Source organism: Buteo buteo, chromosome 12 (assembly GCF_964188355.1).
Source record: "Buteo buteo chromosome 12, bButBut1.hap1.1, whole genome shotgun sequence".
Taxonomy (NCBI): domain Eukaryota; kingdom Metazoa; phylum Chordata; class Aves; order Accipitriformes; family Accipitridae; genus Buteo; species Buteo buteo.
Window position 1 is genome coordinate 5,159,396 of NC_134182.1, and position 13,057 is coordinate 5,172,452.

The following is a 13,057-nucleotide window of genomic DNA, read 5'->3' on the forward strand; positions in this document are numbered from 1 at the left end:
AACATGGCCAAAAGCACAAAGCTCTTTTACTATCATGGGAATCTGTTGTCATTGTTTTTCAGCACAACTATATCTTTTAAAATGTTTGACCCAGGATCTAACAGAAAAGTGAAATAATCTGGTTCCAAATCACAATGTAGTCCCTCTTGCAAAGAGTCATCTTTTTTTGTGGAGATGCATGCAGTAACATTTAAGGCTAATTTCAAATTCATCACCATCCAGGCAACACCACCTCTGTTGTTATTCTCCTTCTCTATTACAGCCTACAACAAAACTGCTTGCATGGCTTTTACTTCTCAGATATGGCACTAAGGTCTATCACAGATTCCCTTGCGCTGAGCAAAGCACAGCCTTTCTAAAAATCAGTCTCCAGACCGTTCATGTTTCTGCAGTGACTTTCAAACAGAAGTAACAGTCATAATCCACCGCAAAACGAAATCTCGCAGGATAGATATAACTACTGCTGCCCAGGCAGGTACACACTGTACCAAGCCCTCACAGAATGCAGTAATCCTGGACCTGGTCTTACATCTTTTTATGACAGAAGCCCAAACACTTTGGGAAGACATGGGTATGACTTTTATGATCTACAGGCACCACAGCATCCATCAAAGCCTGAGGATGCAGACAGCAGGGAGCATCTCTGAAAAATGGAATAAAAAGCAAGTCAACGTACATGACTCTGCACTTGTACAGCAACAACGCTGGAACTGAGGGAGATGGCATTGCCTCATTGTCCAGATGTGGGGGGCCAGAAATGAGTCTCCAGCTTCCACATGAAGGCGAGCGCTCCCTGGACATCTGCAACACTCTTGTGCCAGCTCTCTGACATCTTTGCAAAGTAGTGAGAAGTAGGTGGCCATTATAGTCTGGAAACTGTGCACACCTAGGGGCTATCAACTGCAGCCAAGCAATTTAGTTTTGCCATCGTGGTGTCTGACATGACAGCACTTCCCTTGGACTTTAATTGCAATGTGGTTTCCCAGATTCCCAGACAGCATTACAGCTACTAATGACATGCATATAGATTTCTTCTTCAAAATGAGGAAATGCCTAACCATCCCACGATCCTCTTTGCCCTGCTGACCTTGTGCAAGCCAACTGAGTCCCACTCAGAGAAGGGGAACCACAGTGTGAAGAGAAGGGGCAAATAATGCTGTGCTTTATTGCTCAAGCTCTATAAATTCTGCCTTTAAATCAGGCCACTGTTTGGATTAATTCTTTGCACTTTATATGTATTCCTATGCTCAGTTACATGTGCTTTGTTTCCAATGAACTTTTACGAGTAGGTTAAAAGATTTTCACTCTTAATTATTGTGTCAGTTTGGTTCCTGAACCATTTCCTGAGGTTTTTTCTTGCATCTCCCCTTTCTGGCTACTTCAGGGTAATGGTACATCTCTTCATGGACTACGCGTACCACTTCCTGCATCCCCCCAAGATTTAGTAGAAGTGCCACAGTTTTCGTCTTCCATATAAATTGGGTTTTAAACACACAGTTAATAGGGTCAATAGGCAAATGACTCTACCGAATGTGCAACATGAAAAAGATAACAAAGACTGTCTGGACTGCAAACAAGAGAGATTCTTTGAAGCCAGGATACTCTAGCCAAGATTTAATAAAACAACAAAAAGAAAGAGAAAAACTAACTGAACCAAGAACAAAGGGCAGCATCACAAACTAACCGCTCTGACCTGCCAAAAGCACTGAAGAACAAAGACAATGAAAATATAAAGCTGCTCAAAACAAACAGGAGCAAAGTGCAATACAAAGCTACACACAAAGTGCAAGGCACATTAAGGGCCAATCCCAAACATGTGGGAAAGTACAGGCTGTGTTTATTACAGTATCTCCTGCATGCATTTTTACTCTCTTCTCATCTTTTGATGCATGTGGGGCAGTACAGAGTAGGTCAGGCTAATTTTTTCCCTTTCTGAGTTAATGAGGAGCCTCCAGCAAGGCATGGGAAATGCTAGGGGAGCACAGCCCGCAAGCAGCCCAGCATGCTCCTGATGACCAACCTCAAGCTGGAGAGAGCACAAAGATGGAGGGTCGCGCTTGTCCTGCACTGAGCAGCAATACATATGCCAAAGATCATCCAGGCTCTGGAGTCTCCAAGTGCTAGCGTCAGCACTGCTGCAAACAGCTGCCCAGAACCTCAGCAGGGAAGGTGTTTGTGACCAGGCCACCCCATAAGTCTCCAGGGTATTAGCAGTTATTTTCTCAGACTGTTCAGTCATCTCCGTTGCCAGACTATCACAGTGGAAGAATAAACAGTCAGGCTGAGGGAGAAAAAACAAGCCTGAAGCATTAGCAAACTCTTTGTGGCTGGCACCCACTGTGGACTGCTTGACTGTTTCCTTATCAGCATTGAGTCCTGGTTCCATGGACATTCTGGCCAAAAACCAGAATCCTCCAGCCTGGTAAACAGCACAGCAGCAGGTAATGCTCCTCACGCTGAGACTGAAGTAATTAATTCCTACGAAGACCTCAGGCTAAAAAGCAGGGTGTCAGCATTTGCTATGGCGGGTGTAATTGTCTAACATGACTGGCTAAAATAAAAGCAAATTAAGGGATAAGGGGAAAAATAGTAGCTTCAGTAAACAGTGGGTCTAGTAGTGCCCCAGAGCTTCCATGTAGCGGGAAGAGAAGAGAGGGGAGTCAAGATCAGCAAACTGGGGACGTCTGCTGGCCTCCTTGTTGCTCTCAGGGTTTGCAGCATATGGCCTTTGATAAAGTCCCATGCACAGAACAGGGGTAAGCTCCACTCACTCAAGAAAGGTGAGCAATCTGAGTAGGTAGGGCAGCACACTCAGTCTCATTCCCAGGAGTTCAGCCAAGCTGGGCGTGTTGATATGGGGGTAGACACGGCATACAAGGAGGAGGAGGCATGTTAAATGACAGGCTTAAGGACAGCCTCCATCATTAATATATATTGGTGCAGGATGCGAATCTGAGTTGAATCTCTCTGGGGTACTGGAACTAGCTGTCAGAAGAAGCCACTACGTAAGTGAACACGCAAGGAGAGCAAGCAGGTATCACATGAGCTGGATCAGATACAAGCGGGAGGGCAGGTTTATGGCTCGTTCTGACTGTGGAAGAATAAATGGGTCTAATTTGCAGACACTTGCTGAGATCCCTTTGCCACATGAATCATAAGTGAATTTTGTCAGTGGGATTCCAGTTGCCAGAGAATCTGTCCTGGTTGTGACATGCCAGGTGGAGCTGTCAGCAGTGACAGGTAGAAGAAAACTCATCTTTTAGTGCCTGAACTTGAGCCAGTTCAATCGAGAAGTGATTGAGGGTGAATAAATACAGGACAGCGTTATGGTATTTTGACAACCTCTTTTCTGACTATAATTTCACTATAAGGAAGTTTGTTGGCACCTATTGGAGGAATAAGTGCGTAGGGGGGAATATCTCTTTTCTCCTCTTGTGTTGTGCTGAAAAGTGGAATTAAATTATTCTGCTCACAGACAGATTGTTCCAGTAAAATAGAATTTGAAGCCACCAGGGGCTCATTGAGAAGAGAAGCTTTTACACTATATGAAAAGGCAAGAGACAAAACCCTTGCCAAACTCCTTCACTCTTTATTACCGACAGCTGCAATGCTGGATGCGTCCGGATGCCTTTTAAGTGCCAAGGGGAGTGACGGAGGTGGGATGGCATGTGAGCAGATGAAATACATGGCAGCTTCTCCCCCAACGGCAAGTTTAATTATTTGCACTGTTGTATATACAAGAAAAAAATATACACATATTTGGAAGTCATTCACTCTGATTCCTGTGTCAGGTGGATTATGAAAAAAACTCACTCTTGATGGTCCATGGCAGAACAAGGTCTTAAAATATTCAGAACTTGCATATACCTTTGTCACAGAAGGGAGGAAAACCAAGGTAGTATCTATTTCCTAAAGAAGGAGGACATGAATATATCAAGAAAGCAAAAACAGGTGCACTTTCCTATATGAACTGAGTTATCCAACAGAAGTGAACCAAATCAAACTTTAAACCAAAGAAAAAACATCTTCTATGTACTTTCATTCCAGAGGACTTCCTAATACATCCCTTCTTGTCTTTTCTGTATTTTAAGATCACTGGAACAGGGAGAATCTGATTCTTTTGTCTGTTCAGGGCTCAACCAACAAACTGTACTTTTTTAGGATCAGTTTTCACAAATCCCTCTGCTCTCAGATCCAGGAGCTTATATGACATTTCAGGGTCACCATTCAAGATATGAAATGCTCTAAGTCACTAGCCATGGTTCAAAGTCATAAGTCATAAATAAATTCTATTAGTGGTTAATATAATCTGTGAAGCTACGGACTAGAGTAAAAAGATGCAGACAGGTCATCTTCCTGTAAGCTGCAGTTTAAGTACAACTGACTCAGAAATTACAACCATGTGCAGGGTTGCCTGGCAAGCCTTGATATACTTGCTTAAGTTGATGTCTTATGACTGTCAATAGCTTTTCTGCTTGAATATGAACCTGGTTCCATTCTACATGAATTTATCTCTGCTGTTGCTTACTTCAGCGCTCCTATGATCAAGGCCTACATGAGGATTGGTAGGTTTGAAGTGCAGCATGATGAAGACCTGCTAGCTCAAATCCCAGCTGTGCTAGAGAAAGCATGCACTGTATTTTCTGAGCAGCACAGGGGCAGTCCCGAAGCCTATTCTTTCTCGGATCTTGCAAATACAATGTTTGTTCATGCAGGAAGCTTCTTCCTTTTTGTAATGCTGGCTGCCCTACCCTTACAGCATATACACCTAATTATGAGGATTGTAATACATCATGTGAGGCCATACAACGAGGACAGGATATGCCAAAGCTTTTCAGAGCACATTTTGTGGCATTTCAAGCAGATAACCATATCTTTTCCCTGCACACAGGGGCATTAAGTAAGTATATTTTGTAGATAAGCCATCAGAGAAAGGGGTTGCTGTGCTACCGACCTAGTGCCTATATTTGAAAACCAGAGTCAGATGGACAAAAAAAGCTCTGTAAAATGCAAAAGAAAAGAAAACATTACAACTTGCCTCGCAGGGGGAGTTCCTCAAAGGAGCTGGAAAGGCAGTGCTGGTCATGACAGTGTTTGCTACTGCTGGTGCTTTGCTGGTGTTAAGGAGGAGTGCACAATCTGGATAAAAGAGCAGGAAGAAGGTCAAACAGCAGCACTCACCTTCTGGTTTCAGTGTTTGTGAAACCTCCCCAGAAGTTATGTTAGTGGGCTCCTACTACAGCAGCATGCCAGAAAGCAGAAGGCTTTTTCAATTTATTAGGGATGCATCTTCACCTACCCAAGAAACATACTCAGGAAACACATTTAAGGAGTCTGTCCACCTTCCCCCTACAGCTATCTTCTGTTGCTCCATGACTTCAGATTCATCCTCTTTGCAAGGCTGAATAACAAAATGTATATTTTATGAACGAAAAGTAACTTGGAAGAGAATATTTATCTTGGCCAAAACCAAAACAAAACACAGCTATGGCAAAATACCACCAGGGTAATATTACTGCAGCTGGAGGCCTCTTTGTTCCTTCAATCATTTGTTGTAACAAGAGGAACAAGGGCAGTAGTAACACTAGGGTTTTTCCTTGGCAACTCTGCATGAAAAGGTGTGTATTTGCACTATTTCAGCTCTGCCCTCCAGCTCAGGAGGGTACCACTACTTGGAGCCCAGTTATTTGGGCTTTCATTGAAACTGCCTCTACAACATAGACAAATCATGACTCAGCAGCACTTGCCAGCTCCCCACAGTACCCTCTTTCTGGTGCTTTGCCTTCATATTTACCTATGCTTCCACCACTTTGAGGTCTGTAATACTGTGGGCTAAACCATCAGGTGGCATAAATCAGAATAAATGCACTGTAGCCTATACCAGTTCACACAAAAGTAGAGAATCTTGTTTAACTCTGGTTCTAACTTTCTAAAGCAATGTTGGGATTATACACCATTAACTCTGCCGTTATTATTGTATCCCTTTAGCTGCTGTATGCCTCAGCAATAAATGCCTCCAATGATTTACATGATTGCATTAGGAAAAAGCTTATCCTGGCAGGTAGCCTGTTTGCCAAAACTTAACCAGCAGTAGTTCAGTGCCCAAAGTATAAACCTTCAATGGTTTGTACAAGAAGAATTAGAAATGAACTACTGGGATTTGGGTAGGGGAACCAAGTATATGGTAATTATATTTAGCAGTGGAACTCAAGGGACAATAGGACAAAGAGAAGGAAAATTAGGATGTGAGCAGGGAAAAAAACAGAGGCAGTACAGAGGAATGGAGGAAGTAAATAGGAAAATCAGAAAGAAAATAACCAGACTGGTATGGAGGAGGGTCATGCAGATGAACACTCGGTGTGAAGTTGCTTGGAAAGGGTCATGATTTGTATCTGGTGTCAGTCGTGGAGACCTGAGATACCTCTCTGTACCCTCAAGACCAGAAGCGAGCAGGATAGTCTTTTGCTCAAAGCAGTTAGAGTAGAAAGATGGCTTTTGTTTCACTGGAGGCTGAATATGTAAGTACACAGGAAAACGTGCCTTGTGTTTTATTCCCTTTTCCCACCATTTGCATATCTTTTTTGCTCTCTGCTGTTCATTCTCTGCACTTACTGTTTACTCTCACACACCTTCTGTTGAAGGAAAACGGTTGTGCTCCGGGCTTCCAATCCGCCATGGAGAAGGATGGGACACAGAGGACCCCTGCATCCAGCCACAGTCCCCTTCTTCAAACGAACAGTAAAAGCCAGAGGGAAGCTTTTCTGCAAGAGGGAAAGACACACACACATACAGAAGAACCCGGGTGAACTGAGGAGGAGACTCCTGGGCACACAGAGAAGCTGCAGTGACTATTCTGACTCGGTTTGCCCAGGGCATGTGGGCACCCCCACAGCTACTCAGTCCTTTCATGTGGAGTCATGTGTGTGCCTGACTGTGGGGAAGGTGGTGTCAAGGGAAACAACCCCCAGACTGTGACTAAGCGACTACCCCCCTACTTTGACAAATCTGAGTGAGAGGACTCATCTTGGTGTACACTATTTGGTCTCCTAAATACCTGGCCTTTACAGCTTCACAGGTATAAACGCACTCAAGGTTACATCTTGGAGATGGCTTTCCTAACCACTGCTTCTGCAGCCCCACAGAAGGGAATCTTGGAGAGGGGTAAGTTCCTAACATGACTCCCCTTCCTTACAGTCTAGGTCTCTAGTCAGCCCAGATCAGCAACATGATCTCTTCTCTCTGTGAGCACTGATGTGATCTCAGGTAAAGCACTGAATCCTTTTGTGCCTCAGTTTTTGTACCTGTGAATCTGTTTGGTGAGATGAATGGATGAAAAGAGGATAGTTTATTTTAAGCCATACTTCCAGGCTTTGAAGCCCACTCATTCTGTCACTGGCTTAGGATTTCAGGCAAGTTTCCAGCTCCAAACAATAAAGATACACTAGCTTTTTGCCTTTAAATTAACCAGTTTTAAAGTAATAGTCATCTCATTCAAAGCAGAAGGTAACTTCATGCCTTCCATCACCTTCTCTACCTACATTGCAAGTTCTTCTTACAAAGGGTGCAAAGTACTGCTCCTTTTGCCCTGAGCCATACACTTAATATTGCCATACATGAACATTGTCTACTTGGCCATGAATCACCCATTTCCTTCAAAACTCATGAAATATTTTTTCCCATGATCCTCAATAAACCCTCACTGCTTCCTCCCTAATTTCTACTGCTGTCTAGTTCTACCTTTGCATTTCTCCTCTTCAACATGAGGCCAGAGTCTGTACTTATTAAGAAACCTTGGCAGAAACTGGACCTTGTAAAATGCCATGTAAAATCATTACCACTATAACATGTTTTTACCTTTAAGTAAATCACTAATGATTCTTAATACAGATTCTGCACCCAGGGTGCAGCTGACAACTCTTCCAGGTACCAGAAGGCTTCCCACTAATAAAAGGGCACAAACTGGGTTTTATGTGGAAAAAGGCAGAGCACAAAGCTAGTTTGGGTGAAATAGGTGCCCTTTTAATATAGAGTTACATTAGGCATTAAAGATGCCACAACAGGAATAAAGAAGAGGCACCAGTCATCTTACCCTGCTATATAGACTAACCAGTCCTTGGGACTGGCAGTACAAAGCCCCTGAACATGTTTGCTGAGTGGGGGTGGTCCTTCTTCCAATAAACTAGAAAAACTGCTGTGATGAGCAGATGTAGCTGTAAAAGGGATGATGATATTCCTGACTTCTCACAGTTTTTACACCATTGTGTACTCAAATCTGTACTAAAAACCAGTTTAGCCCATATTTGTTTCTCCCTTCCCTGTTCCCCTAAACTTTCCCTAGAACTACCTTTGGGGTTTTTTTTGTTATGTGTTTTTTTTGGTTTAGGTTTTTTTTTTGAAAGAAAAGAAAATGATACAAGAAATCTGTTTAAAATTGCAAGATAAAAATGAAATTTCATGTGCAAACACATTATAAAACCCCATATCCAGGAAATCAGCCTTTCAACTGCTTGTTAAAATCATAGTAAAAATTTCTTCACTTACAAAACGTAGGATAGACTACAAACTCCTAAAGCAAGAGAATCTGCCAGTCAGCTAACAATGGCAATTTCAATAGCTTCTCTATGAGAAGAGGAGGCCCCTGAACTCAGATTTTGTTGTCATTATTAAAATTTTTTGCTCTGAAATCTTCTATCTATAAAGTGGCTGTCAGACACTGAGGCACCAGTATTCAAAATCCAGATCATTTAAGATATTGAAATATCAGCAGAACCCCCTGGCTGAGATTGCAGGTCAATTAAATACCTGCTCACAGGGCCTCAGTTTTGACTCACACACCTCAACAGGCAATTCATTCAGTGGCACAAGAACCTGCTCCTTGGTCTACCCTTAGAAAACAGCTGCAGAACACCACAACTGCAGCATCTAGACCAGAAAAATTTGATTTTCTAGGAGCGTGAATCACAACTCGCTTCACAGAGGAAACTGAAACAAATCTTACATCTGTGGCTTTTTAGTAGGGCCAATTTTGAACCTGGAACCTGACATGAAGGCAAGAGGCATGTTTTACTGTTATTTTCCGCAAGTACCCAAATCTGTTATGGAAAGATCAAAACCTGTAATGGAGTTAAGGCTTTTTCAAGTTTTTCCTTTTAAAAATCTCCAAATTCATTCAGCCTGGTCTTTAAATGTGAAGCTGTTAAGCAGAGAGTTGCTTCCTTGTGTTTTACCCCTCTACAGAACTTGATTATATTTCATTGCACAGCCTGAGGCTGAGATCCAAAGAAAATGACAAATTATAATGTGTCCTGAATTCCTACTGAAACAGCTTGGCTGGGTGTCCAACTGAATTCATTTCATGGCCATACACTATCTAGGATGATGTAAACAAGTCAGAGCAGCAGGAGGAGTCATCTAAGTAGCAATCCCTGCCTGGAGGCCAGAAAAAGCTCACTGTCAATGAACAAGGTAAGGGCATAAATAAGAAGCTATTACTTTCCCAGAAAATTTCATTCCTCCTCCACAAATGAATTTTTTAATGAATTTTCAGATGTCCTGTGCACTGGATGCATTTTCTCTGCTGCTCTTCCTTGCTTTGAATACATACAGCACCTACAATTCCACCTATTGCTACTCCACAAAGACCTCTTTGGCTAGCACTTTTCTGTCGATACGTACATCTCAGTTTTTGAATGTTTATAGTTCAAACTCACATTAGCACAGATACTGCACTGATGAAGGAATGCTAATCTGACTTTATTAGAAAATCAAGTAAATGAGGAGGCAGGAGTTACACTTATTGAAACCTGCCATATTGGATATTAACATTAGTGACAGGAACATCAAAATATTTAGACCTTAGTAATTTTAAGAGGCAGCTTGTGGATATGGGATGGAGACTAGAGTAATCCAGTGAGATTGGAGCACTATGAGAATGTGAGAGTCTCTGCTTTTATTTGAGTGATGAAGTAGACAAAAGCTGTAGTGTTAAACTTGTTCCTAAGTAAATATTTTCAAGCCTTCAGAATGAATTACCTTTCAAGCAAAATCTAAGTAAGTTCAAGGTTTTTTTGTTTAGCCCAGATTTTTCATCCTTTAATAGCAAGCAAAATTAGCAACTGAAATAATTAATTAAGTGGATGGAGCAGGCTTTTGATTCAAAACTAGGTGTAAATCAACCAGATACTACAGTTTAAACTTTTGGGTGAAATTTCAGACCCGTATTATAAAGGACACAAGCATAAAAGACTACTCTGGTACGTATGGACCTTTACCAAATTTAGGAGGAAATCTCAGAAGCCAAATAGATCAGCTACTCAAACAATTTAAAGAAGCACATGAATCTCAAACATGAGTTTGCTTCAATGGCTGCTTCTATGCTAGCAAAGTTGGTCAGCCAAATTCTACCAGAAATGAAGCATAAAAAAGGAAAATATTTTTCAACAGTCAACTAAGAGTTATCCTTTAATGCCAGAAGGCTTTGCTGAGTTCAGAACTGCCAGAGGTTAGAATTTGTTGCTGGAAGTACAGCTTTTGATCAAGAAAGAAGCAAAAGGATTAGTGTATGCAAGACAGGAACCTTAAGAGAGCACAGCATGGCAACAGGTTGCTACTTCATCATTTTGCTTGAAGGGAGACTCTGCTGGGCTGTATGTATCACTAGGATATAAATTAATCCAGTGATTTCTTCATGCATTTTTGCCTGGAAAGTAAACTGGCCCCTGTAGAATTAATTATCTATGCTTTTTTGGTCACTTGCTCATGTTACCACAAATTCAAACTTTATAGGTTCCTATTCTAGCTGCCATCTGGTCTTTTGACAGATGTGTGCATACACTCCTCCAACCACATAGCACAGCCTGAGTCACCCCTTTCATGAATCAGATACTAGTCCTCCTTATCTCACCTGGTAATGTGTTTAACATCCTTATATATTAAATGAGGCAAAGAGTGAAAATTACCCTATAACCCAGTGGTTATGAGATTTATTTGAAAGATGGAGGACATTACTTTCAATCCTTATTCCAGGTAAAATTTATAAAATGTGGAAGAGTAATCCCAGGAGAGACTTGAGTAACCATTTTCTTCTGAACTAGACCAGAACTCCAGACCACAATCTTGGAAACTCTGCATGGAAATAGGAAATATAGGTTCAAATTCACTTAAGCAGAAGAAAGAATCAGTCCTGGGTTTGTCATATCCTGAGTGAATCCTCTAAGTTCTCGGTCTCTAGATAATAAATATACTAGCAGCACCTCCATTCTTTTTAATTTATTATTTTTTTAAATATATACATTACTTTCCTAACATGCTTTCACTGATGAACCAATATTTTCCCAGGCTGAATCTTTTTGGTGAATTTGAGACAGAAAGTAAAATAAATTTAGACTAGCCAAAAGTATATGCACTTTTTTTCAGTAAAATTTTTATTTTTTCCCAGTCTGGCTGCCCTGCAACAAAAGATTACTGAACCAAAATCCAAGATATTGTTAACTAAAAAGAGAAGTACAAAACTACTGGAACAAATTATCCCTTTTTGTAAAGCAGAGCTCTGCCAATCTGCATTAGTAAATAATTTGAGTTTTCGTCTCTTTCTTGTACCATACCAGGTATATTACATATATGATTACTACAATAAGAGGAAGTAATTTTTTTTTTTTGCAGTAAGTTATAATCCATAAAAGCATGAATTTACTAGCAAAGACATAAGACCACCACTATCTGAAGTCTTAATGTGTGTCTGCAAAGTATGCTTCTGCAAAGCAGTTTCCAGTGTGGCACTTCCATCAGTCTGTTAAACCTGTATGTCTGATCCCAAATCAACACAGTTTGGATCTAATTCCACATCTGCCTCTTTGAAGCTATCTTTTGCTCCTGCAAGAATATTTGATTATGACTCAAACAGCAGCAAGCTTTTCTCTCGGGGTCATCCCTCTCTGATTTTACACTCTCTACACAGACTAATTGGTTGCATGCAGAACAAGCACCGTGACATTTCCTTGGCCATTAATAAGTAAAGAGATGTTAACAAACAGCAGACTTTAGGGAGATTTTTTTCAGCTAAGAAAGGAACAAAAATCGAATGAATAGGAATTAAAAAAAAAAAAAAAGAGAGAGAAAATCAGTACCCGCACGGTTAGAAGACTGTGAAAGGAAAAAAAACCCAACATCTCCTTGAAGCTCAAAGATAGAAGCCTTTGGTTAATGGTAACTTTAAAAGCTCTTCCCTCAGTTTTCAGCATGGCTACATCTTTTTCTGACAGCTCTTTTGTGTAAGCAGAAGCATTTGGGAAACCCCCTTCTTTGCTTTATACATCTGAATCACTTTTTGCCATGCTTGCAAAAAGCTGATGAAAACATCCATGTTGCTCAGGAGTAAAATGACAACTAAAACGCTGAAAGATGACATACGTTTTGTGTTAGGCTGTCATGCAGTTGTAACTGACATCTAAAACATTAGATAATTTCTGTTTTGTGTAAGAAGTCTTATGCCAACAATATTCAACACAGTAAAGAGGCAAAAGCAGGGAAATCAGCCATAGAACTGAGCAGGCTTTTAAGTGGATTAGCAGACATATCCACAACCCAAGTTCTTGCTGAGGCAAGCCAGTCTTTTTTGTTGCTTGGGTGGAAGATGGTGCTTTTTGGGCCTTTTAGCTAGGAGTAGGAACTCTCATTCCCAGTACCTGTGGCTGAATACAAGCCATGTGGTCTTCTCAAGCTAGGGAGTGATGCTCTGCTAAACAGGCAGCAAAGTATCTTCTGCTTTTTACATTTTCTCATTTACATTCTCAGTACATTCTTTGCTGACACAACTGTAACTGCTATACTGCTTTATGCAAATAGCTACAGATGAATGCTGCATGGAGGGGAAAAAGGCAACCAAACCAACCTCTCTGGATAATGTATGTGACAGAGAGATTGGTCACTTTACCAACTGGCTCACCATGGGATACAGGGTGGCAGCGAGGGGCAGAAGCAGAGCCAGCCTCCTGATACAAGACAACAGCCAAGGGTGCATCCAATGTTTGAAAATAATAGGTAAGCATGTTCCTCTAGG

At 41.3% G+C, this 13,057-nt stretch overlaps 1 protein-coding gene across 1 annotated transcript in view; it reads right to left on the reverse strand.

Annotated features, from left to right (window-relative positions):
* Nucleotides 1-13,057, reverse strand: part of ALK (ALK receptor tyrosine kinase) — a 233,086-nt gene that overhangs the window by 62,728 nt on the left and 157,301 nt on the right. Inside the window, exons 6-7 of the mRNA XM_075042474.1 lie at nucleotides 6,630-6,761; nucleotides 5,039-5,139 (exon numbers count right to left, since the gene is read on the reverse strand). Of these exons, the coding sequence (XP_074898575.1) occupies nucleotides 5,039-5,139; nucleotides 6,630-6,761 (233 nt within the window). The remainder of the gene's footprint in view (nucleotides 1-5,038; nucleotides 5,140-6,629; nucleotides 6,762-13,057) is intronic.